Source organism: Vulpes vulpes, chromosome X, assembly GCF_048418805.1.
Source record: "Vulpes vulpes isolate BD-2025 chromosome X, VulVul3, whole genome shotgun sequence".
Classification (NCBI taxonomy): Eukaryota; Metazoa; Chordata; class Mammalia; order Carnivora; family Canidae; genus Vulpes; species Vulpes vulpes.
In genome coordinates, this window is record NC_132796.1 from 7,648,909 (window position 1) to 7,676,133 (window position 27,225).

General features: G+C 49.3%; 1 protein-coding gene across 3 annotated transcripts in view; it reads right to left on the reverse strand.

Annotated features, from left to right (window-relative positions):
* Positions 1-7,583: 7,583 nt before the first annotated feature.
* ARHGAP6 (Rho GTPase activating protein 6) overlaps positions 7,584-27,225 on the reverse strand; it is a 480,227-nt gene continuing 460,585 nt past the window's right edge. For all 3 annotated transcript variants that reach the window (XM_072744663.1, XM_026015284.2, XM_026015285.2), the window contains exons 10-13: positions 24,651-24,748; positions 14,109-14,377; positions 10,686-10,766; positions 7,584-9,602 (exon numbers count right to left, since the gene is read on the reverse strand). In XM_072744663.1, the coding sequence (XP_072600764.1) occupies positions 8,908-9,602; positions 10,686-10,766; positions 14,109-14,377; positions 24,651-24,748 (1,143 nt within the window). In that variant the 3' untranslated portion in view covers positions 7,584-8,907. The remainder of the gene's footprint in view (positions 9,603-10,685; positions 10,767-14,108; positions 14,378-24,650; positions 24,749-27,225) is intronic.

Genomic DNA, 27,225 nt, shown 5'->3' on the forward strand with positions numbered 1-27,225 from the left:
TTGGATTTTAAGAGTAACTTCACATGTTGCAATTGTTTCTTCGGACAGAGAGGATCTTGACAGAAGTGATGCTCTCGTCTCCCTGCTAGCAGCCATTTTCACTGTGAATCCCATTTTAAACTACCGAGAAAAATAATCACTTGGCATTTTTTTGGTCCTCAGTGTTACTTGAATAAGTGTAGGATAAGGCATCGCTATGGGAAACAAAGTGTTGTAACTGGAAACTGAAAACGGAGCCCTAGGCAGGGATTCCCCCCTTCTAAAGAGCTATGTTAGTTCTTGAGAAAAAGCACCTCTGCAGGAAACTGTTGAGCAAAACTGAGGACAAGATCAGTAGCCCTCCAACCACCCCTGGAAAAGACAGTAGCAAAAGGGGCAGCCCTGAGCAGCAAGGTACTCAGTCTTACGAGGGACAGTCTATAATTGAAATGGTGGTAAGTTCTAGAATCCCAATTTAAGGACGGCCTGTGGTAATCTAGGGGGTGCAACTTCACTTACGTATTTTTGAATATACAGTTACTGATTTCTTTACTGAGTCACCAAAGCAGTTCATCCTCTACCAGAGTTATACCTTCCTAGCTACAGTGAAGAGGTGCACACTTCATGCCCCCCTCTACAGTGACTGTGGCACTTGTACTGTGGACCATTTGTGTCTTCACAGGCTTAAGGCCATGTGTGGTGACAAAAAATGCATGTCCTCCAAAAGACAGACGCCCCCATGTTCCCTGAAGCGTTATTTATAATAGCCAAGACATGGAAACAACCGAAGTGTCCACCAACGAATGAATGAATGAATGAATGAAGAAAATATGGTGTAGATATACAATGGACTATCACCCATAAAAACGAAGGATATCCTGCCATTTGTGACAACATGGTTGAAATAAGGAGAAAGATGACAAACAGCAGATGATCTCACATGTAGAATCTAAAAAAATGATGAAAAAAAAACAAACCCTGAGCTCATAGGTACAAAGAATAGATTAGTGGTTGCCAAACATCACAGGGGCGTGGGTGGTGTTGGTGAAATTTGTGAAGGGGGATCAAGAGGTGCAAATTTTATAAAATACCACAAGAATGTAAGTCTTATGCAATTCTACATTGCACATTTAGAAGTTGCTAAGAGAGTGGATCTTTAAAATTACAAAAAGAAAAATTCTATGACTGTGTGGTGATGGATGTTAACTAGACTTACCGTGGCGATCATTTCCCCAAACATACAAATTTCAAATTATTACATTATACACCGGAAACTAATGCCATTGGTCGGTTATACCTCAATTTAAAAACACGCGAGTCGTGGAAGCAGACAGCTGGCTTAGAGTCGCAGCTCGGGCAGTCACACGCCGTGTGGTCCTGGTATCTCTAGGTCTCAGCTCTCAGCCGCACAAAGAATTAACTGCTTCAGTCTGCTCAGGCTGCTATCGCAGGATGCCGCGGACCGGCGACTTACAAACAACACAACGTACGAGGTCCGAGCTCCAGGCGCCGCAGCTCAGTGCCCGGTGCGGAGGCCCGGCTTCTGGGCGCCTCACAGGAAGGGGCCAGAGAGCACGCTGGAGCCTCCTTCACACAGACCCCTCTCATCACGAGGCTCCACCCTCATGACCTAAGCACCTCCCACAGGCCCCACCTCCTCATGCCACCATCCTAGGGATGGGGGGGCACGCAGTCACGGTAGCGCCCACCTGTGAGAGTTGTGCAGCCGTGCAAGATGACACCTGAAAGCACTTAAAACAGCCCTGGGGTGGGGGGGGGTTGCTCCATGAGTGTCAGCCATCAGCTCCTCATCATCAACAAGGAAAGGATGGTTCAGGGGGGAGGCTGGGCATAAAAGAAGCCCTAAGACATACTACACGCGGGCCGCCCTCCGTCCACCTCTCCCAAGGAGAACCTGCCCCCTGGGGGCACAGCAGGGGCCCCTCCTGATTGGGGTTCATAGAAGGATTAGCAGGTACTGGTGTGCTTGCTCGCAGCAGGCTCCTATTATTTAAGATCAAGGAACAAGGCACGTAGCAGTCTTTGACCTTTTGAAAACCAGAAACGTGGCAGGGTAGACGTTTGGTTTATTTAATACGCAAGTCCCACCAGAGAAAAATGAAGGTTATGATTAGGCTCCCGTGCTCCCAAATCTAAGCTGTAGCTCCCTGTGTCCTTGGGTAAGGGACAGGGCTAGGCGGGGAAAGATAAGGGGAAGGCCCCAGAGCCGGGGTCCCGGAAATCCCAGGGACACCCAGATGCAACAAAACCAGAGAGAAGGAAGTAGATCGGGCCTCCTGGCCCCAAGTGTTAGGGAGTGTCTTCCTCTGACGGCTACCAAGTAATCAGAGACTCACCAGACCCAAAAAGCCCTACGTCATTCACTCAAGATGGCACAAGAAATCTCAAGGCCATCAACTCCCCAGTCAGGTTCTCTATAAAAGGCCAGCCAAGGGGACGCCTGGGGGGCTCAGGGTGGGATCCTGGATTCCTGGGATTGAGTCCCGCATGGTGGCCCGCGGGGAGCCTCTTCTCCCTCTGCCTGTGTCTCTGCCTCTCTCTGTGTCTCTCATGAATAAATAAATAAGGGGATCCCTGGGTGGCTCAGGGGTTTAGCGCCGCCTTCAGCCCAGGGTGCGATCCTGGAGACCCGGGATCGAGTCCCACGTCGGGCTCCCAGCATGGAGCCTGCCTCTGTCTCTGTCTCTCTCTCTCTCTATATATATATATATATATCATAAATAAATATTTTTTAAAAAAGAATAAATAACATCTTTAAAAAAAAAGAAAAAAACGGGAAGGGGACTGGTAGATGGATGAGGTGGGCCTAGGAAGGATGACGCGCTGCTGCCACATGCAGAGAGTCGGCCGTGGTTCCATGTTGGGCGAGGACAAACCTGGTGGGAGGGGAGGGGGCAGGGTGGCTCACTGCCCTCGTGTCCCCCTCCAGCCTGGCTCTCCCAAGCAGAGTCACTGGACGTAAGGAGGCTCCTACGCTGCCCCGCCCTGTTTCTCCTGCGGGAAGGAGCAGGTCTCTAACTCCTTCTCTAACTCCTGCCCTGGAGACCCACCAGAACCCCATGTTGGCAGAAGGCCTTCGTCCCCAGGATGGCATTTGCCATCCAACCGGTGCCGATGCAAACCTCAGAGGTCCCGCACCTGAGAGCGGCAGCTCCTTGGCAACGAAGCCACCGCAAGTCTCTTCTCTGGAGGAGTTTGATGGTCCGGAGGGAGATGGGAAAATCACTCCTACCTGGACGATCATCATAAGCCTTTTCTCCCACCCTTTCTCCCCAAAACCCGTTTTTCTCATGGAAGCCGTTTCTCCCAGCTTCTCTCTACTAGGTTAGATATGTAACCCTCTGACTCTAGCCCCTTAAGGAGCCCGCTACTCTCTTGCTGGCTCCCATCATGCACAGGAGATGAAGCCTTTTCTCCTCCTAAGGGGTCTCTTGCTAGTTTAGTTCACAGGCCCCGGTTAGGACACCTAAAGGGGTAGGAGGAAAGGTGTTTCGTCCTCTACAGCCTCTGAGCAAATGTGGGCAACTTACTTGTATGCGAACAAATGACGGCTTCCTCCCAGCACCACAGCGTGCACCGGAGGGCATGTCCCCCTTTCCACTCGGCTGTCATCCCAGACGCAGGAGCCTGCGGAGGGTCCGGCTGAGCCCCTGTCCTTCATGAAAGAGGCCAGGGCTTCGAGGGCCACAGAGCTTTGTTCACGCCACTCTGAATTATCCAGATGGCAGGTTGGCACAACTGGATGGCCCGCCACCAAATCCCCCAATCCTGCTCCTGCCACCCTGTAGTTGTGTGACCTGGGCCAACACATCTGACGCCGCTCTGAGCCATCTGCGCCCCCTGGCAAGAGAGGATAGTCATGGTTCCTGCCTGTTGCTGGCGGGGGTTGAATGGGTTGCCGAGGAACACACTTGCCCTCCAGCCGATGGAGTCGCTGACCGTTAGTTAACAGCACGTGCGTTTCGCAGCACAGGGTCCCAGTTTGCGTCTTCCCAGGTGATCTCACGCGGGAGCCAATTCACTGCGACCGTGGAGTATGAATTCAACGCTGCTCTCGGCTGTTTCCCCCTTATCCCCGGGACAATCCTGAGGACTGGGCCTTGTTTGGCCCTGAGCAAGCGGAGAGTTAGGGAAGTGATGGGGCTGGCCCGAGGTCCCCCAGCTCATGGGTGACAAAGCCAGGACTCAGCCCCTGGCCTCTCCGACCCCAAAGCCTGCCCTTTGGGAGGTCATCGTTCTTTTCATCATTAAGCGAGCACCCACCACAGAGCCTGCGAATGTACATTTACTGGCCACGTTTCCTACTAAATCTTTCTTCTTAAGAATGGAAAGGCAAGGGCCGCCTGGGGGCTCAGCAGTTGAGCGTCTGCCTTCTGCTGAGGGCGTGACCCCGGGGTCCCAGGATCGAGTCCCGCATGGAGCTTTGTGCATGGAGCCCACTTCTCCCTCTGCCTGTGTCTCTGCCTCCCTCTGTGTGTCTCTCATGAATAAATAAAATCTAAAAAAAAAAAAAAAGAATGGAAAAGCAACATATCTGAGCCCTCCCCCCGCCCTCTCCGTCCCAGATTTTACAGAGCTGGGCGCCCCGTCTACGCAGGGCGTGGCTGGTTAGGAGACAGGGTGTCTGTGCTTGCCAGCAGCTTCTCCCCAGGCTGCCGCCCCGGTTCTTCCGAAGCCGTTTTGTTTGGAAGACAGGCCTGTATCTCTGCACCTGCAGGGCGGTCGGCGGTCTCGGGAGTTTTCTCCGGGTGAACCGCTTGAGCCTGTGCACACGCGTGTGCTCGGCCAGCATCTAGCTAAGGCCAGCCGCGGCGGGCTCTCTGCCCAGCCCGGGGCACACAGGCCCTGCTGCCGAGGACGGGGCGGGGGGGGGGCCTCCAGATAAGCCACGTGCACAGCGACACCTGCAAAGTGCACCAAGTGCCCAAAGGCCTCGTGACTCAGCGTCCGTGGGACGGGAAGACTCAAGCTGCCCTTAGCCGGGGAGGCTTCAGGGGAATAGGGAAAGCGGAGGGGAGCACCCAAGCGCCCAGAACAGAGCGGCGAGCGGGTGTCCCCGGGGCGGGCAGGGCCGGTGGGTGCAGGGGAGCTTGGGCTGGGTCGTGGGGCGCTCCGGTGTTCTCGGGAGGAGTGTGGACGTGGGCGGGAGGCCCTCCGTGGTTCTTAAGCAGGGGAGCACCTGAGACAGGTGTGAATCACAGACCACGGGGGGTAAGGGGGCGCGGGGAGGAGGGAGATGAAGGGAACCCACGGCCCCGTGCGGCCGCAGCCACGGGAGACCCAGGCGAGAGGCAGCCCGTGGGGAGTCGAGGCGCGCAGGTGGCCCCGCGGGGCTGGCGAGCTCCGTGCCACATTTGGGGGCCATGTCACGCCACGGGGGACCGGGTGTGATGTCAAGGCTGCAGATGCGGGTGGTCAGACTTAGCAGATTGTCAATGAATGACTTTTGGGTTCTCTCCGTGGGTATGTCCCGGGTGTATCTGGGGCCAGAAGTCTTTTTTTTTTTTTTTTTTTTTTAATACAAGTACATCTCAGATACGGCCCAGGACATACTTCCACTCACACACAAGCACCCATTTATGTGACAGCTGCACTGAGGGTCCTCCAGCTTATCTGGCGGCCCTACCCAAGAGCTGCCAAGGTAGCGGCCCCCCCAGCACCCTCTCCCTGCCGGCTCAGCGCTGGCCTGGGCCCCGGGACGTGGGGCTTTACCGCTGAACCTGGCACGTTCTGGGCAACTGGGGACCGGCTGGTCACTCTGGGCCGAACCCACGTTGCCTGAGTGCAGTTTTGAGGATCTCCTGACCCGTCTGCAACCTCCGGGGCTGGAGCTGCATGTGCCTGGGTGCACACGGGCCTCACCGGGTGGGGACGCACCCCCTGCCATCTCCCATCTCCCCCCTCACCATCTGTTGCCTCAACTGGTGGAACATTCTCAAGCGTTACTGGAATTTTCTTTTGCTTTGTAGTTGTTTTGTCTTGAACATTTGCTGTTGATTTAATCCTGTTTTAAAATCCTGTCTGGCCGAGCTGGGGTCCTGCCTTAACCTCCGTGGGCCTCTCTTCCAGCCACTTCCTTTCCTCCCTGTTCCACAGAGTGTCCCCCCCCACCCCCGTCTGTTTATCAGCGACTGTGCCACAGGTCTGGACGTTGTTCCAGCGTCTCCTTACCTTTTATTCAATGCTGTCCCTGTGCCAAGCACATGTGTCGCAAAGCGTGTGTGAGAAAAGAAGCAAGCTGGGCTTATTTAGAATTTTCTTCATTTGCCCCAACTCCATGGGGACAAGAGATTTTTTTTTTCCTATACAAAACCACAACAAACCTAGATGTTAATAGCCACTTAGATGGATCAAGACAAGTTCACATTTGGCCATTTCTGCCACTGTTGTTCTGGCCCCGCTGCCAGAGACCCACGGCGAGTGAGTGTTCAGAGATGCGGAGACATCGGGGCACCTGAGCCTCCTCCTGCTTGTAGGGAGTGAGCGGCCTGCTACGTGCCTTTGCCCAACCGCGGAGAGTTTGAGTTTTATGTTTTGTTTGTTGGGTACTGTCTCATTTACAAGCGTTCTAGATTACTTCAATTTCCACTCAGGTCCTTAGGTCTTACACGTGTGTGTCTTAAAACAGCGTATTTTCAACATAAGGGCATCCAAAAACCTCGCCTTAAGTCATGAAGCTAAAGCTACAGCCACTGGGTCAGCCCCACAAAGAGAAAGGGGGAGTGAATGGTGTTCATCACACATGCACACACACACACACACACACACACACACACAGACACACAGAGACGAGTTTAATTATTTAAAAGACACCCCGAGCCCTGTTTTTTTCTAGACCTATCAACAGACGGACAGACCTGTCGTTACCCTTTGTGTCACAGACGCCAACCATCAGGGCCATTTGGTCTGGAGGTTTTAAAAAAATTAGGCCCAGGAGGGCAAGAACCGGCTGGAGGAGGGTCCCACACGTGGCAGATGAGTCCTGAGTGGGGGGAAAGAACCGGGCGGATGAGGTCAGACTCCAAGTCTGTGTGTTTACACAGGGAGCAGGACTAGGAGGAGAGGGGCTGGCACAGCGAAGCCACCGATCCACAATCAAGCAGTGTTTGTGTAGAGCCTGTGGCCGCGGGCGGGTGTGGGCAGCCGGGGAGAACTGGGGAGACCCGGGGCGAACCCGGGCCTGGTGGGCAAATCCTTCCTGGGCCCCAGCGGCGGCACAGCCTGAAGGCGGCCCCTTCGTGCGCCCAGAAAGAGACCGGGGAGACCACGTCTGCACCTCATTTTCTTGGCCCTGAAACAAAGAAGCATCTAGGGCCTTCAGGACCCACGTGCCCTACAGGGCCTGTGTGCGTCCTCCCGGACGCTGAGTTTCAACGGAGGGACAATCAGCCTTCACTGCACCGAACAATCATATGAAGTTCCGGGCGCGCCAGTGCACTCCCCACACCCCGCGCGGCCCACAGCTCTCGGCTGCGCGTGCTCCGTCCCCCTGCAGCGCACCTGCGCTTGCGGGGAGCAGGTGCACGTCTGGAACCGAGTGGGGAGCGCCTCAGTCACAAGATTTAATGCCAGGGAACAAAGCCTTTGTTTAACTTTTTATTCATCATGGCACAAGATAGAACTTTAAGAAACACCACTGAAAATGTCACTGTCGACATGAGAATTAAGAGTAACATGTTTCATTTAAAAAAAAAATTCTTTTTCTATAATACACATTCCCTTATGAAGTGGAAAAAAAAAAATCTCGTAACACTGAAGCGAATCGCCACCTGCTGGTCAGAATTGGTTTTGCGGTTGAAAAACTTGAAACTGCTGATAGGCTGGTAGGAGCATTGTACGATACACACACAAAATTACGGAAGAAAACAAGTCCTCAGCTTTTGGCACGATGTCAATACAAAGCTGTAGTTTTTTTTCCAAACATGATTTACTTCACAAAGCATCGCATAAAATTTGGGTAATACTGACTACGGGGCAAAAGGAAAAACTTGGTTCTGTAATTTGAATTCTCTGTTTGGATGCTTAAACACTTTATAGTTGGGTTCCAGTTTGTGGTTTTGAAAAATACATAAAAATTATACATTATAAATATATATTATATATGGTCTCTATAAAACTGAATTTGATCTAAGATGGGAACTTCTTAATTATTCTTTCTTTGTTAGGCACGGCCTTTCTCTTGTTTGATTAACTGAATCCTTTCTAAACAGACTCTAAAAATATATTCCATAATGTATCAAATTTAACATTTTCCTTAAAACATATTCAATACGAAAAAGCGTTCGGTGACTACATGTTTTTCTGTATCTCACTACTATATAAAAATATGGCTTGGCATATTCTGTTCTGTTTGTCTTGTTAGTGTTTTCCCCTAAGCATTGAAGGAAGGGCTGTCCTCACTTAAAAAGCTATGGCAAAAGCACAGAAACCTGCTTGTGCATATTCTAGAACATTCTATAGAATCTCGTTACTTACTATAAGTGAAGTGATTTTAAAAAAAAATTGTTCTTTCTGTTTCTGTGAATATAACATATATGATTATCATACATAATCTGTTACAGAATATACAACAGTCAAAACTGAAGTCACATAAATACGACTAAGCTATATAGAAGCGAGAGTTGTATCTTCTACAGAGCCAACGTGAGTAGTTATAAGATTGGATACCACCATCCTTTTTTGTTTTTGTTTTGTCCTACGGCTGGCTATGCAATAGAACTGTATTATAAATGGCCAGGGTACGAGTGCTCTATATCTTTAAGTGAACTGGGTTTCTCCTATGTGATTTTTTTTTTAAGTGTTAAAGAAGAAAGCTAAGTTAAGTGTCCAATTGTCCAACACCAACTTTTTTTCCCTACTGAGTGAGAGAAGGCTGTTTGGGATGTGGGGGCGCGAGCTTGGGTGGGCTCATACCAGCGTTTCCGGAAGGGCATCGGGGTTGTCGGTCGATAAGAGCTCCCAGATTTGCCACCGCTCCCTCTGCCAATCGAGCCAGTTGGGTTCACCCAAAGTCTTACTGTTCTGGTCGCTGGCGGAACTGGAGTAGGCACTGCTCAGTTTCTGCTCAGCGGCCTGATGCTCTCGCTCAGCTGTTTGGCTTCCCTCTTCCAAAGCTGTTCTGGAACCTTCTTCGGGCCTCTGAGGCCTCCACAACAGTGGCTCTGCAGGCTGGTGGGAAGAGGCCAAAGCTGGCTTCCCTGGACCAGGATAAGGAGGAGGAGGCCTCTTGTCATGCTTCTCACTCTCGAGAGGTCTCTGGTGCGAAGGCTTGGCTCTGCTCTGCAGCCAGGCCACGTCCAGCTCACTCTCCGTGAGGTCTTCGGCGCTGCTCAGAGTCAAGTACTGCTCTGCCTTGGGTGCGGCCTGCTCCGACCTTCTGCCGCCCCGGATGTGGGGCGTGCTGCACACGCGGGACCCCGGAGGGCAGGCCCCGCACCCCCCCACGGTGGCCGTGGTCTGAGTCCTCCGGATGGCCTGCGTGCCACTTTCCAGTTCTGGGGGGCTCCCCTGCCACCGGGGCCAGTTCGGGGACAGGTTCCCTTGAGACAGGGAGCACGGCCCCGGGCGTAGGGAGCTGCTTTCAAAAATGTCTCCATAGGAACCTGGAAGCCAGAGAGAAGGGCGGGAGATGGAGTTAGTTCAGAGAGTCCCTGTTGGGCCGTGTCCTGTTATTCCCTTCCACCGCCAGCTTCCAGAATGGAAAAGGCACAGGACACTCTTCAAGCCATTGCCCAAGGTAGACTATCCCCTAGTAAAAGAAATGACAACGCTCTGGCTACAGGCACGATTCGTGGAGCAGCTCCACGTACAGATGTCTAGGCTGACAGGTCGGCTGTCAACCTAGATTTTTTTTTTTAAGATTGCATTTATTTACTCATGAGGGACACAGAGAGAGAGGCAGAGACACAGGCAGAGGGAGAGGCAGGCTCCCTGCGGGGGGAGCCCGATGTGGGACTCGATCCCAGGACCCCGGGATCACGGCCTGAGCCAAAGGCAAACACTTCACTGACTGGGTCACCCAGGTGCCCCCCATTTTGTTTTCAAATTAGCAAAAATGCAAACCCAATGATCCTCAATACTGATGGGACCGTAGCGCCACGCACGGCCCAGTGAGATGGCCCGGCCGTCTGCAGCGCGCAGAGCACAAGCCAGCCCACCGAGGTGACCTGTACCCCTGGATGCTTGATAAGGTGCATAACTTTGGCCCCCTGCCCTATTCTGGATTTGCGACTTGCTTTCCAAAACGTTGTGAATCTATTAATCACTGAAGATACACAACAAAAAATAAGTGCAAGAGGTTCCTGACAGTGTAACTTATTATAACAACGACCAAAAAAAAAGGGTTGTAAATTATGAATCTGCACTCTGGAGTACTACGTGGCCCTTAGCAATAATAATGGCAAATAACTGAGAAATGCAAGTTACACAGAGAATATAAAGTTGCACGGACAGAATGACGGTAGCTACGTTTAAAAACTCTTGCAAAGGAAGTGAAGTGAAAGACAGCCAAAGGTTGACGTATTTTGGCAGAAAGACTAAGTATAGTTTTATCTGTTTCCTCCCCTAGTTTCAGCATTTCCTAGGTAATATTTGACAAGTACGTAAGATGACAGTAAGGCAAAAATTAAAGAAAATTAATTTAAAAAGCAAATGCAATAAATGGTCTTTAAAAGATAATACATCACCTGTCATTCCTGGGTCTTTGGAACCACTTTTTAATGTTGAATGCCAAGTTCCCCAGATATTGAAAGGCTCCTCCGACATACCTAGGAAAAAGTATACGGAGGGAGGTATGTCACTCACAATGAAAAGTAAAGAGCAAAAATCAGTAAACAAATATTTTTGTAACACAGTACCGCATTCAAGATTGTCGTGGATACAAGACAGGATATGATGCATACGTGCCTTCCGGTGGGGGGGAGCTTATTACATTTGGGATTTACAGAAAGGCTCTCTCTATAATGGTGTGGTACCCAGAATAAGGGCCCCCAAAGATGTCTGTGGCAGGATCCTCAGAACCCGTAAAAGATGTTCTATGCCAAACGGACTTTAGAGGTGTGGTTAAATTATGGGTCTTAAGGGGCCTCTGGGTGGCTCAGTGGTTGAGCGTCTGCCTTCAGCTCAGGGGATGATCTCGGGGTCCCGGGATCGAGTCCCACATCGGGCTCCCTGTGGGGAGCCTGCTTCTCCCTCTGCCTGTGTCTCTGCCTCTCTCTCTGTCTCTCATGAGAAAATAAAATCTTAAAAAAAAATTATGGGTCTCAAGATGAGAAGTTGATCCTGGATTATCTGGGTGGGCAATCACAAGGGTCCTGATAAGGGGGAGGTGGAAGAGAAGATGTTACGCTGCTGGCTTTATAGATGGAGGAAGGGCCATGAGCCGAAGAACACAGGTGGCCTCTAGAAGCTGGAAAAAGCAAGGAAACAGATTGTTCCTTAGAGCCTCCCAAAAGGACGCAGCCCTGTGGACCTGTTTAGGATTTCTGAAGTCCAGAGCCCTAAGGTAATAAAGGTGTGTGTTTGAAACCACTAAACGTGTCATGTGTCAGAGCAGTGACGGGGGACGAACAGTGGTGACGGGGGACAGCAGCTCCGACCGTGCTAAGAGGCCGAGGGACCTCAAGTGGTTAGAGTCCCTGTGTCAAGCCCACCCTCAGGAACCCCCCGCTGCTGGCATCCACACACACATCCCTGCCTGTCTTCGCCCACATGTTTACGGAGCAAGGGCATCCTCTCTGCCTCCCGGAGGCCTCACGACGAGCCCATGAGGCGATCGCAATGAGTGTCGCTTGACGCGCCCGTCTACCGGCTGCTTCCCCAGGGCCAGTCTGGAGGGGGCAGGTGAGAACCGCTCTGCAGGTTGTGGTTACTGGCGAGCGCTTACTACCTGCCAAGTTCTGTTTTGAGGACTTTGCCTGGATTAGCTGATTAAGAATTTTTAAAGAATATTCTATTTATTCATGAGAGACACACACACACATAGAGGCAGAGACACAGGCAGAGGGAGAAGCAGGCTCCATGCGGGGAGCCCGACGTGGGACTCGATCCCAGGACCCCAGGGATCTGGGCCGAAGGCAGAGGCTCAACCGCTGAGCCGCCCAGGCACCCCAAACTCTAAGAATTAATACAGCTGTCTCCTTCGTTTTTATCCAAGGAAGAAACAGGACTCCAGAAACCTCAATCTTTCACATTAGGTCCTGCAGATTGAAAGTGGCAGCACGGTTACTGACTCCAAATCTAGTGCTCTGGTCAGGGGATCCTAAAACGGCCTGTCTCTAGTTCCCTCCGAGTGAGGTTATTTCCAGGGAGAAGGTTCTGGTTAGATAGGATTGCTCAGCCCCAGTACCAGTGACATTTGGGGCTGGATCCTTGTCTGTGTGGGGCCGTCCTGTGTGCTGCGGGATGCTGAGCAGCAGGCCTGGGCTTTACCGTCTACATACCAGGAGCACCCCCTCTTGGGTTGTGTCAGCCCCACAGGCCTCCAGACATTGTCAAATGTCTCCTGGGATACAAAATTGAGGACCGCAGTGTTCAATTCAAGTTGGCCAAGATAATCAGACAGACAGAGCGAACACGTGCTTTCGTGTACCTGCTAATAAATTAGAGCTAATGTGTTTCTTAGCCTACCTGCTAAGAAACTGCGAAGCCAACACACTGATCCTGGGGAGAAAGAATCAAGCTTTCTGAGTGGTAGGTGGTCTAATAATCTCTCTTTGAATTTGTATTTAGAAACCCAAACATGCCATGTGACACCAAAATTCTCTTCAGAGTGTCTTTTTGTTGTTGTTGTCATTGCAGAGAATATTAGATACAGGAAATTTGTCACTAATTTAAAAGAGCAAAAATTAGAGGAGATGGGGTGACTGGGTGACGGGCACTGAAGATGAGCACTGGGTGTTATACAATACGTTGGTAAATCGAACTTCAATTAAAAAAATGGAAAAAAATCAGAGAGCATTTATATACATCAGAAAGGGAATAGTTAGAAATCTATGATGCACCGATTTAACGGGAACATGTAGTGGCCATGAAGAATGTCAGCAAAATGGCAAATGCTAATGATACGATTTTACATAAAATAAGCTTCATTCGAAAGTAGCTATGCTTTGAAAACAAATATATAAACTTAGGGATGCATCCGGACAAGGACCAGGAAAAATCAAAGTTTCACATTTTATTTTATTTCTTTTTAAAGTTTCACATTTTAAATATAGATTTTTATGCTCGAAGGGAACATGGGTTACTATTTTCCTTACAAGTTTTTAGAATTATTTTTTTGACATGAATCCTTGTAAAATAAAAATAAACATGCTATGATTTTAAGACACCAACAAAACAAAACAAACCCCGGCAAAAAACACAGCCCTTTCAGGGTGTCTCTTTGGCTTAAGTTATACATGCAGGATAAAAGAGCAAGACTTTGTGCTGTGTCTTCCACTCATTACTCAGAGCGTCCTGCCCGGTCCTGGCACTAAGGAATTGCTCTGTGGAGGGAAAGAGCAGAACCAAACACTCGGTGGTCAAATAAATTTGGGGAGAAGTGCAAACCACACTCTCCCTTCCATTTTGCGAATTAATGGTGCCCATTAGCACTTTAAAGAGTTGGAGAAATTGTGCAGTCGAGAAACCATTAGCTTGGCTAGCCCAGGGTTCTCCTAATGCATCTGACCACGGAACGCTTATTTTGCTAAAAAATCTTCATGGCCCATGGAGGCCTCTTTGGAACATGGGAACGCGATGTCTCCTTAGACAGTGGGTTCAGCTTGTTCTCTTTATAAAAGTGACAGCAATAACTGGGTGACATGTTAGTCTAGCAAATGTGCATCCAAACTCGCTGGCCAGGACACAGCAAGTTGCTCAGATGCTCGGGGAAGGAGGCTCTCGGGGCGTGAGACTGCTTCCCAGATGCCCGGGGTGGCGGGGACCCTCCACGACCATGACTGAGCTCACCCCACACCTTCCTCTTCCTGGGACACAGGGCTCAGGAGGTGTCACAGAGTTACAGAAATGTGACACGAGGAAGAGATGAAGAGAGGGTCCCCGGGCCCGCACCATGCCACCTGCAATGGGAGTCAGTGATCGGGCCAGCGCCTGCGGGGGCCACTCACCTTTGCCAAGCCTTGGTCCAGGAGAACTCTCCCTTGATTTCGACGATGGCAAGTGGCTCACCAGCACATACTGCTCCGGCCCTTTGTAAAGCTTCTCCGAGCCCCCCGGGGCCACATCCTCTTGCATAGCCAGCAAGGAGCGCTCAGACAGCACTGGGGAGTTGTTGTCATAGGGGGAGAGGTCTCCGCTGGAGGCCTTGTTGGAGTCGGTGGATGAGTGCCTTCCTCCCACAGAAAAGGAAACTTCCGATCGCAACATGTCAGGGCTTCTAGTGCAAGGAGACAATTGCAAGGGCGTGAGTATGTTCACACTTGGTGACCAGATGCAAACCACACGACCACCACACAAATGACAGGAGGAGAATGCATGGGCACGGGGGGGCTGCAACGGAAAGACCCTCGGGGTTGCTGTTCGCAGGCTGGTACAGCCAAGACGTGGAAGCGCTTCCACGGCAAGGCCAGCAGAGGGCAGTGAAAGGCAACAGTTGTGACAGGAACCTTCCAGGCGGAGGGCGGGGGAGGATGGGCCAGACCCGGATCCCTGCGATCCCCACGGGGCAGCCCTGAAATGCCTGCTTGCTGCGCCAATCCCGCTGCTTCGGAAAACTAAAGCCTGACGCCCACGACGTGTTAAGCGAGGCACAACTCGTGGGTCATTCGCTTGCGTCCCTCCGTGTCCTGAATTTAAAGTCATTCACCTGAAACTCTGATCGCGACTTTATACGAGGTTGGTGATGGCTTTGTGAGCGTTTCCTCCCCCACCCACATCCTTAGTATGAAAAAATCAAATACTTCATGCGAGTAAATCCATCTTTCCCGTGATGATGACGACGGCGATGAGGATGATGATGAGGACGATGATGCTTCTGGTGGGAATAACAGTTTGGCGTGCAGAGGCCCACAAGAAAAATCTATGACCATCACTAGAGTCCACTGTACTCTAATATTCCGGAAATGACTCTACAAGGCACTAGAGCTTTCACAAATTGATCCAGAACAGGCTAATTAGCATATCCACTACGTTTTACATGTGCACGAGTTGTCACAGCAACAGAAGAGTGAAAATGTGAGAGGGACAGGAACATGAGGACGTCAGGAACATGAAAAGACTGTTGGAAGTCTTACCTGGGAACATCTGTATTTTCTACCTTCCTCAAAACAGTGGCCCTGACATCTTAAAGGGAAATGATCACAGATTAAAAGTCCCAGAACCCATTTCTGTCCCCCCCCGCCCCCCCAACGCAGCTTCACTTCTCTTTCCTAGTCTGTGCTTTCTTCTGGTCTAATTCTATGACACAAGTCCTTGGGGATCCTAAAGCAGGGAAGCAGGTGCCGGAGCCATCTGTTCCTGACTAGGTGGCTGTGTGCGTGCGGCACCGGGGGTGGGCACTGATGGGGACCCAGCCTAGGCCCGGGTCTCCGGGGGGTCTCCAGGGGCTGAGTGTCCCCGAGGAAAGCATTCCAGCCTCTGCCATACGGCTCGCCTGTCCCTGACGCAGCCAGGGGCTCCAGCACTTCTTGCTGAGGAAATTTCTAAGCCACGTGGAGTAAATAAGTCCTTTCCTTGTCTCCTCTTTAACCCGATGACAATCTTATGGGAAAGAGGCAGACAACAGCCATGAGGGTGACTTTCCAGAAACATTAGGCCTCCAGTGAAGGAGGGAAAAATAAAAGGACTTTTCTGCTGGAAAGTTTGCTTCGGGCAGCGGGGGGGTGGGGGGAATGCTATTTGACCTCCACGTGTAATTAAAGGGGGAGGTAAATTCTCCCCAATTCTAGTGGGGGAAACAGAAAGCAGAACAAATGGACACTTGTCTGTCATTGTGAATTTGACTCTGGTTGAGGAAACTTTGCTATGAAAACAAGAAACACCGGGGCACCCGGCAGGGGCGGGGGGGTGGGGGTGTGACTCAGCCGTGGAGCATCTGCCTTGGGCTCAGGCGGTGACCCTGGGGTCCCGGGATCGAATCCTGCCTCGGGCTCCCTGCATGGAGCCTGCTTCTCCCTCTGCCTGGGTCTCTCTCTCTGGGTCTCCCATGAATAAATAAATAACATATTTTTTTATTAAAAAAAAAAAAAGAAAGCAAGACAGTAAGAACTGAATGTTTCAAACAGGGAGCTCGGCTTGGACTCAGGGTTCCGACCAGGCCTAGAAGTTACACGCCTGGGCCAGCGCCCGTTGTTGTTCCGTTTAGTTGACGGGTTTCCCGGGTCTTTAAAGCAAATGTGCGGTGTCCCGGGGGCAGGCGCAAGCCACGGAGCTGGAGCTCGGTGCACAGCGGCCGGAGAGCCCGCCGGAGAGCCGGAGAGCCCTCGGCCAACAAGAAGAGCTCCCGGGTGACTGCTTTGTTGCCCCCACCCCCGGGAACTGTTGCACAGCTGGTGGCATTCCCACTCCTGAGACCCCAGTTACTCCGCCCGCGTCTCCCCCCCCCCCCCCCCCCCCGTGTCCTAAAGAACACGCGCGGGGGGGCGCGGGCTCCGCCAACGTGCGGTGCACGGACGGGAGCGGCGGGCGCCCGGCTCGGCATGGGAGGTCCCCGCGCCCGGAGCGGCCGCGTCGGTGACCTGCCTCCGGCCTGGGGCCCGCGGGGCTGCAAGGGCTTCGGGCGACGCCTCGCTGGCTTAGCCCCCAGGCGGGGGTGGGGACACAGCGCCAAGGCCGCCCGCCGTCACTGGGCCGGGGCTGGGGGCGAGGGGACGAGGTGGGGGACTCGGCCCCGGGGGGCTTGCTGGAAATGCAAATTGTCCAGCTCCATGGGGACGCTGACCGCCCTGGCTGGCCCCGCGGGGCCCGGGGGAAACGTATTAAGAACTTCCAGGTGCTGACGGCCGACTGAGAAGCGGAGCGCGGGCCGCCTGCGGGTGGAGGTCCCGAGCGGCTGCTCGGGTCACCGACTGCGCAGCTGGCTGTGCTGTCCCAAGGGCCTCTGGGAGGGGGGCCAACAAAGGGTGTTTTGAAGGGTGCTCCAGGGAACCGTGAGTCTGAGAACCCCCACGCCCAACCTGGCGGAGAGGCTGAGGGCCGTGGTCCTGACCTTGAGGCGCCTGGGGCCCCAGCTGCATAGAGGCCGGCAGGCCCGCCAGCTGCAGCCGGTCGGATCCGGGCAACTGAACGCGCTTTGCCTGGGGCTGCGAAGGTGTCAAGGGGACAGGGAGCAGGCATGGAGCTGAGCCACTGCCAACACCTCCTCCGGTGCCTGATCACGGTCTAGAGCTGAGCGGAACACACAAGGACCTAAGGTGTCTTTCTAGCAGCCGGGGCAGTAGGGCTGGAGACCCTTCTCGAACTGATTTGATAAACAGTATTCAGTATTATTTAAATGAATTAATAGTAAAATGCTACGTGTTAGAGCGGGACCCCGTGCCCTCTCCAGTGCCCAAGCTATTTCCTATCTACCACCTCACTTGCTCGGCTGAGGTCAGCAGGGTGGTGGCTGCGCTCACCTAAGAACCCACGGCGGAGAACTGCCTTTCCACGAGAGAGCCCACCAGGCAGCAGATGAAACCAAACTATTTTATTCACTTCTTGGGTCTCTCACTGACAACATAGGCAGTTGAGAGATTTTTTTTTTAAAAGAGTGCTGTTCCATTGATTGCTTTATCATTAAAATCTACTGAAAGCCAAACCAGAACCCTCCTCTGGGTATCTCTGATAGACAAGCGGCCACCACTGCCCTCACTAACATTCGCCCCAAAGATGGTTCAACTGTCTGAAGGTAATTTTTAGTTCAGTGCTGCAAGTCCAGATGACAAAACATTTCTATTTATTTACATAAAAGATTTAACCAGTGATCCACTAGATGAGAAATAGTTTGAAAGCATGTAGCGGGCTCTCTGTGTCTTGGGATTTGGTGGATTGAGGGTGGGAACGTTGAATGCATAGGTTGCGAGTTGACATGGGTTTGCCTCCACAGATGGATGGTTTTCTCCACGAGACCTGAAAACCCCAGGACCATCCACGGCATGCGTGGCCACTCTCAGCTAACCAAAGAAGCATGAGATGGACATGGAGAGCGAATCACTTTCTCACCCTTGGCTGGTCCCTCCAGGTCAGGGTGTAAACACGCCGCTGGCAGGGTACCGTGGGCAGGCCTGCACTGCAGCTGGAAGAACAGAACTTGTTCTGTGGATAAATGGAAAACTCGGGTTCAATCACCGGATGTGGCAGCCCAGCCCCTTGCTGAGCTACCACAGTGAGAAACCCCCTTGGAGACTTCAAGCTTGTGTTGGCTTCATCCTTGGCTTAATCGTTCAACTGATAAACCTCAGTCTGCTGGAACTCAAAGCACATAACCATCTCAGACACTATTAATTGGACAGGGAAAGGAATCCACTCTGGATTTATGGAGGATTTTCCATTAATCACGTTCAGTTCTAAGCAAAGCATCCCTTATGCAGACTCCTAAGGACAAAGGCACCCTGCTCCAAAGAGAAGCTGACACAGAGCCAAACTCCTCACCAGGAGAAGAGGCCAGCACGCTGGACATTAGCACTTACCCGGAACTTACCCAGAACTCCCCTCATTTTTAGCTCTTAGTCATTCCCTCCCAATAGCTGTGGCCCATGAGGGCATTTATGACAGCGGGAGAGAAAACAATGCCACTTTACTCTCTTTCTCTCTCTTTTTTTTTAACCAGTATGCCTGATAAAACACCTTCAAGGTAATATTTTCCAAGTTCAAGAGAAGCTGTGAATCATAGTAAAGGCGTTGGAAGAAAGAGGTGATGTGATCAATTCTCCCTCCAGTTTAAATTGGCTTTTCGTAGAAGGCACATTCAGACTTTTTAGAATTTCTCATTATGGAATTCTTTCTTCTGCATACATTTTTCCTGAAATTGTCTGGCTGAAAAGGCTTTCTTGAACAGAGTGGGTGGGGAAGGGTGGGGGTTAATGTTTCATTAATTTCCTAGTCGCTGGAACAGAATGGCAATTGAGGCCACAGCTCCTGCCAATCAATAGGATTCATTGCTATTATACTATACTGACAAAGTCTCATTTCTTATTCTCTGAAAATTTCCTGAGAACTTTTTGACTTTACAAATCCTAGTGAAAGGAAAACCTAAATTACAGTCCATTTTGTAAGGTTTTGTGAAAGAAGACATTTTCAACGACAGTCTTTGAAAGATTAAAAGTAGCTCCATGATACTTGATCATTTGAATGTGATGCCTTGGAATTATGAGAAAGCCTAACACTCCTCCATTATGAAAAAGGTGGATTTTTTTTCCACTGGGAGGTGAATCTAGTTCAATAAAACAATTACTTTTCAGTTTTACAATGTTATCCTTTGAGATGACTATGAGTCTTCTTCCATGGTTTTGATTGGCTGGCCACCAGTTTTGCTATTGTGGTGGCCAATTTCAGTAAAATCTTTGTGAAGGCCACTAACAGAATTAAATACAATGAAATTTTAAAATGTACACTCATAGTTTGGTTCATTCATATTGGCTTTCTCCCCAAGTGCAGTTAAATTTATTTATTTTGATCTTATTTCCAGAATATAGTAAGGAAAATGCTCTACTTAACTTTGTATACCATCTACGTAGACCATGGAGGTATGTTTGGCTCTATGTAATTTTTAATGGTTAGGTTTTTTTGCAGAACACTAAAGCAGTTGAAAAATAGCGAAAAATGGAAAAGTTGGCACATTCGCACTCACAACATTATATTAGATTTAAATGCTTTATTTATGCCCAGAGAGAATTATATTATTTCCTTCAGGTCAACTTAATTAAAAACTTATTTAGGACTGTTACTTGGTTAGGAGAAATTGTCAAACATAGTTGTTCTCTCGGTTGAAAAATAATATGAGCAAAGAGGTATATTTCCAAAGCATTACTGATGGGTTTGCTTCCATCTGGGGCCAGTGTACACATTTTGCCTTTGGCTTCGGGCTCCGGGATGGCACTTTATGCCTCCCTCTTCTCACCCAAACCCCGGCCCTGCTATGGTGCTTTGGTTCTATTGCGAGTGCCTGGGTTCAACATGCCTTGTCCAATTTGATTTGCCTTTCATTCTCATCCCCTATCTCCTTACATCCCTAAATCAAAGGAGGGGGATCTATCTTGAGTGTTTTTGAAGAAAAGAGCATGTAACTCTACTAAATATTCCAGACAAGCAATGAAAAAACTGGAAGTCTTACATTGTTAGTAATATAAATCTCTTCTAATCTCCCTCTGGTATTCTGTTTTGGTTGAAGCCAAAAATGTCAGTAGACAAGCACTAGAAAAAATAACGAATCCTCCTTTCACCGCCCCCAATTCAGTTATCGCACAAGAAGAGAAAAACCCGAATGAAACCAAAACATTAAATTCCCAAATATCACTAAATGTTTGCTCTTTCAAAACAGAAATTATCATAAATATGTTCTTGTTTTTGGTTCTCCACTCTTTTGAAAACTCACTTTCCACTCCCAATATGATCTTGTGCAGTTTCCACGTGGGGTACAAGAATCAAAAGCTTTATCTAGGTATGCAAACTGATGGCACAGAAGTTTCGGGAGAAAACCCAAAGGGTCGGAGGAGAATCGCAAGGGCAACCATGCATCGCTGCACTCAAGTATGCATTTTAGAAGCTCCTACTGCTTCCCACTCTGCGGTTCTCCTGCCAATCCCCTTAGTCCTCACTCCCCATAGCTCCACGCTCAACCTTGCATCGGAGTCTTCACTGGATCAAGACTTTAAGACAAGAATTCAGTCCATCGCTGCTGCCACAGCTCATCCAGGCCTCCCCCTCACTACCTGAAAACACACGATCACCTCCCATACTCCCCAATTCTCCCCGGCCTCGTGGGAGCGGGTCACCTTCCCACGTCTGTGTCTTTTTTGCCCTCAGCCTCTCTCTGTTCCAGAACCGATGTCACCTTCCTGCTGCCAGTCGGATCAGGCCTGTACGGGTGGGCTTTGCCTTTCGACACTGCCACGGTTAAGGTAGGAGGGTTCTCTCTTGTGTCACATTGCCTTCATAGGTTGCTCTCTCATGGACAGAAAGGCAGAAAGTAGTGACGCCCAAGCCTTAAGTGTTTGTAAATGCACAAAATAGTGAGGTTCCAGATAACATGATAGTTAGCGTTACCGTTCATTAAGCATTTATTAAAAACCAGGAGCTATTCTAATAGCACAAGAACTCTGTGAAGCTGGTGCTGCCTTTTAGCTCTCTGGTTTACAGGTGAGGCAACTGAGACAGAGAGAGAGAAATCTATCTACCCAAGACCACATCTCTAAGAGCAGTGGAAAAGGAATTCGAACTCAGGCCATCTGGCTCTGGATCCGAACCTCATAGCCAGTGCGTTACACTATATGGGAGCGTGCTAGTGATGTTCAATGGACACACCGATGTAGTCAGCGCCATCGGGCAGGTGGGGTACCGTAATTTGTCATCACTGTAATCTGTCATGACCATAATCTCTCATCACTGTAACGCATTGCCACTGCTTCTTAAGTGCCACCCCTCAGCCTGCCATTTAAGGGCATCTGCCCTCTCTGCTGGCCAACCTTCTAATCATGCCCACAGCCAGCTGACATGTTCATTATGATGTCCAGGCCCTGGTTCAAGCTTCCCAAATGTCCAGGCCTATTGACACCTGTCCAGTCTTCCAAGTTCACTGCAATCCTTGCTCTTCTCAGAAGCCATCCCTGAGACTACAGGTCACCCCTTTTTTCTCTTCTCCAAACTCCAAGTGGTTTTATGGTCTGGAGTGTTGGTTTCCTTCCTCTGTCAATACAAAGACCCCCTTTTAATGTCAAGAATCACCCACCTCAAAGAAAGTAATACACGATGGCAAATATGTAATATCTAATGTGGCAGATCTAAGCCAGAGGTTCTTACCTGTGGCTGCTTGGTATAAGCACAGGGGGAGATTTTTAAAAATCCTAATGTCCAGACTGTGCCCTAAAACAAATGAATCAGGATCTCTAGGGGTGGCACTCAGGCATAGTATTTCTCCAAGCTCCCCAGAGGATTCGAGTCTGAGAACCAATGGCCCGGCACATACCATTCTGCACTCTGTGACTCACTTAATAACCTGCTTCCTATTATTTTTATCCTTGAAGCCTCGTTCAACCAGTCTGCAAGCTCTGAAAGTCAAGAACATGCCTTGATATTTTAAACTTTCGCGGCTCAAAGTGTGGATCACAGACCAGCAGCAGCACAGCCTCATCTGGGAGCTTGCTAGAAATGCAGATTTTTCAGACTCTCTTCCTCAGGTCTACTGATTCAGAGAGGGCTTTTCAACAAGATCTCCTGGTGATCTGTGTATACAGTAAGCTTTGAGAAGCATGTGTGTAAGGTATGAAGACACTACCTATGGCTCCAGGGGTAGGACTCTCAAGCCTCAAAAGACAACTACAATTAAATAAGTATTTATTTGTTTATGTATTTTCACCTCATGACATCATGATCAACCCTTCTGGGCTGCTCCTTGGCTTATACCTAGAGGAAAACAAATACTCCCTTCTCCTCCTTACTAAGAAAGCCTTCTCCACGTGTTTTCTGTTCAATAATGCTAGTCTCTGACGTCCACAGAACACCTGTGAGATCACCTCCCTTCCCTTGAAACCCACCCTGACACTCACCTATGATCTTGGTCTAGTGTCAGCTCGCCTTGGCCTTACAATTCTTATTCTTATAGGGATAGGGAACAGGAGAGGCTAGACAATTGTACAGCTTGTGATAAGCTTAATATGGAAGCTTCTTCCTTTTCCTAAGAGTAGTGAAAGGAAGGTTCACTTCTTGGCATTTGCATGCAAAAAGCATACCTGGAAACCATATAAAAATAACTTCTATCAACCATTCTTCAAAGCACAACGTTTATATATTTAAACGTGCCATATAAAAGCTGAAACTTGGCAAGTCAACATCCGTGGTTTTTTTAGGGGTGTGTTTTCCAGCTTTCCCACAGAGTACCCAGGAAATGTTATAAATGCAGCTTAATGAGGGATTCACAAACAGAAATGCCACTGTGTCTGTTTTCTTGCACGGGGAGGGAAAGAAGCGAGTTCATTAAAATTCTGGTGATACAAGATCTGCTGTGAAGAAAAGCCACTTGAATTAGTTTAAATTAGAACTTATACCTTGATGACAGAAATCTAGGGAAAATTTAAGGGAGCCCAATTATCTGACATGCAAATCAAAACCACGAAATGCCAGCCCACTTAGACAATTTGAATGTATTTTTATTCACTCGTGGCTCTTGGGGCTCAAATTCAGGCAAAATGCCTTACTTAAACCAGAATCTGGCCTGATAATAATTGGCACAAAGACGAATTTTAAAAAGTGCATTTGAAAAGATGAGCCACTTAAAAATTCTTCTCTGCTCTGCAGGAAATGGAGTGAGGTCTGGATCTTGCAGTGCTACTCATACAATGACGCAGGAAAGGAGGTCTGAGCAGCGTGGGATTCCTTTCACTACATGTCTCTAAAGAGTATAAGTTTTTATATCTGAAATACTTTCAAATGACAAATTAACCTATCAACTTCAATATCAATATAAAGGAACGATTTAACACGCGTCAGTATTTCTAAGACACCAAGGAATAGGACATACTGTTATTTTACATACAGCTAAGAAAGAAAGAAATGCCGTGAATTACTTAGGATATGCCACTGATGATAAGGTGACCCTCAACTTCAGGGATGATAAAACATGGGGCAAAATGTGTCTTAGAGTTGTTGACATTCAGGAAATTAAAAGCACAACCTAAACGATGCTCTCATGAGAGGACGACAACTCTTCCTGCTACAAATTTAAGGTTTGGCGTCATGGTGACAGCAGCGTTCCTGGTTAAGGACGCAATAGTACCCTCTTACCTGGCTTTGCCAAAAGCTCAGCACCCCCATACACTCTGCCTCTGTACCAAATATTTGAGATTGATCCTCAAATCTGACTAAAGCAAAATCCAGTGGTCTTCCTTTGGGGGCAAAATTGGTGGCAAAGCACAGCCTACAGCATGGCTTGTGTTTTACTTGTTGCAAACATGGCTGCATGCGGAGACCAGCGTGCATTTTTATCAAAAGGATGCTAGCCATAAAGAGCGGAAGGGTCAGAAAGGTGCACACCTCCAATTTTAAAGGAGCAACTAGGCCTTGGTAGAGGGTTGTCTTGTGGTTTGGTATCATGTCACTGGTGCTGGTCAGTGACACAAGCAGGGTGCATCCAGGTGCCACCTAAGGGACCCGTAAGTACAGCTATCAGGATTCTAGAAGTAGAATCACTGATGCACTTCAGAGTCCTTTGAGCTTCTTGTCAGTGATTTAGTTCTTTTTCTTTCCCCAGTAAACACAGTCAAAACAACCTCAAGGGGCTCAAAAAGAAACCGAAACTGAAACAGAAAAATCCCATAAAGTACTTTCTGATGTAATAAGTGGGCTAGGAAAATTGAAGCCTTCTCTGGGTAGGCGGGCTGACAAGAGGTGCCAGAAAGTTGCCAGATCTCCACTTCAAGTTACTCTGTGTGGAATTAGGTAAGCTTCTCTAATTCTTTAGAAACGAAAAGAGAAATCCCCATGGCGGCTTTAGAAGATGGGGCAGCTGGCATACTCACGATGATTGGGAGGCCTTTCTCCTGAGTAAGTAGTCCACCACGTCGGGGTCAGTCTCCAGCAGGCTGATCAGCACTTCATTCTGGAGATCCGGTGGAACCTGGAGGGGCCAGATGTGGGGGCACAGGTCAGACGGTTCCAGAAAGAGGAGAACCATGGTCACTGGCAACTTCACAATAACATAAACGAGAGCCTCACAAGTCGTAACAGGACAGAGTGATCCGCCACCTATTTGCCAGTCAAAACCCAACCTACACCAACCCCTACGGCCATTTAATTCTTAGGACAAAGTGGACGATTACCAAAAAAGTCATATTCGATCCAAGTTGTCACCCCTCTTATGACTGGTGATATAGCTTAGTCACTTTTTACCTCTATCACCCAGACTAGATTTTCCCAGCTTTGAATAAGCAAAATATCATGGTTAAGAGGGATGGTGTTCATGATTTATTGTCCAAATGGAGACACTTTCTAGAGTTCCTACTTATAATTATGCCAAGATGACGAGTATGAATTATAACTGCCTTGGGCAGTTTTGGAATATATATGATCAGTTCATTAAGAGGACAGGCCCTTGGGGTGCCTGGGTGGCTTAGTCAGTTAAGCTTCGACTCTTGATTTTGGCTCAGGTCATGAGATGGGTCGTGACATTAAGCTCCACATCAGGCTCCATGCTGGGTATGGAGCCTGCTTAAGATTCTCTCTCTGTCTCTCCTCTTCTGCACCCTCCTCCCTCTGTGTCTAAAAAAAAAAAAAAAGGACAGGCCCTTGAGCCAGACTGTGTTTGAGTCTTAGTTCCATTTATTAGCTATGGGACTTCGGCAAAGCACGTGACCTTTCAGTTTCCTCATCTGTAAAGTGGAGAGAATGACAGCCCTCATGACAAAGCTGTGGTGAGTAAATGATTATTACATGTTGCGAACTGAGAACAGTAGCTGGCAGACAGTAAACACTCAAAAACCTGCTGACTGCTATATATGCCCATGCCATTTTATCCTTGGGTGCTTGCACTCACCCCTTTCTTGCATTAACAAAAAAGTTTCTCGCCTCACAATTTTTTTTAAAGATTTTATTTATTAATTCATGAGAGATGCAGAGAGAGGCAGAGACACAGGCAGAGGGAGAAGCAGGCTCCACACAGGGAGCCTGATGGGGGACTCGATCCCTGGACCCCAGGATCACGCCCTGAGCCGAAGGCAGATGTTCAGCCACTGAGCCACCTAGGTGCCCCTCTAGCTTCAGAATTTGACAAGCATTCGCTCGAGTTCTGTAGCTGAGCATCACGCCTCCCTAGGCTAACCCACAGCGCATTAGAAGACGGCCTTATAATCCTAAACCGCAACACTGTGTGAAAATGTTCTATGAGAAAAGCCTAAACTCTGCTCCAATGGGTTTTCTACTCTACAGATGCTGGTAGCTCAACCAAGGGAAACTCAGATTATTGAGAGGAAACAAAATTTCCATCTGATTCTCTCACAGGCGGGCTCGGAGACCAGGCTCTTACAAACTGCAGGGACAAGTCTTTGGAGTTAAGCGGCTGGTGGAAGAATTTGCCTCCTGCCTCTTGCAGAACTCAATTCTTCTTGAGCTCTGAGAAGCTGGAAACAATTTTATTCATAAGAAGAGGGATGAGAAGGCAACAACAAAATGCTTTCTTCTCTCATAAATCCGTTCCTCCCACTTCATCCTGAATCTTCATTAATGACAGTCCCAAACCCTGCTCACACAAACTCAAAATCCAGGCTGCAGTCAAGCTTCTCCGTGTCCTTTCCCCTCCCTGTTCAGAACCAGCAGACTTACTTGACTGCATCTCTGTGATGTCTGTTCCTCCTTTTCTCTATCTTCCATTCCCACTGAAGCGATCCAAGTTGGAGCCGCCATGACCCCTTTGTAGTGCGCATCTGTTGGCCATTACCAGCTTCCATTTCCCTCTTGTTGTAACAGTTCTGCCCCCAGTTTCCTGTGAAGCATCAACTGTTCCCCAACTCTGAGCTCAAGGGTGATGTGTAAGCTGCTCTAAGGCCACGATCACTCCCCTCCCAGGCTACCAGGGCTGCCAGCACAATGGCCTGGAACTCCATTCGAGGTCATGAAAGGCCAGGAGAGTGTCCCCAAGCATCTGAGAGAGACAATAAAGGGTTGGAAGCTACAAGGGCCCTAGGACCCGGCTGATAATTGAAGAAACAGCAGCAAGAAATGGAAAGGAAGGATCTCTCGATATCATGAGTCCTGGGTAAACCTGTGCCTGAAGCCATATTGCCCGTGGACCTCAAAACTTTAAATTACTTTTGAGATTTCGTTGAAAAGAAAGATACATCCTTCATGGGCCTTTGATGCAACTGCTGGCTAACTTGTACACTAGCTATTTCCTTTACCACCCAGCATCACATTTCTTGTCTGCATGGTTGTCTGAGTGCTCTGATCAGGACACTTGCTCAGGAACCTCTTTATCTCTATGGTGGAAAGCCCTCCACTCGCTCGTACCTGCCATTTGTTCCCCTGGTGGCCACCCTCACATGTTCTCACCTCAGCAACCATTGCAATTCTCACTCTGGCCTTTTCCACCTCATTCCTTTA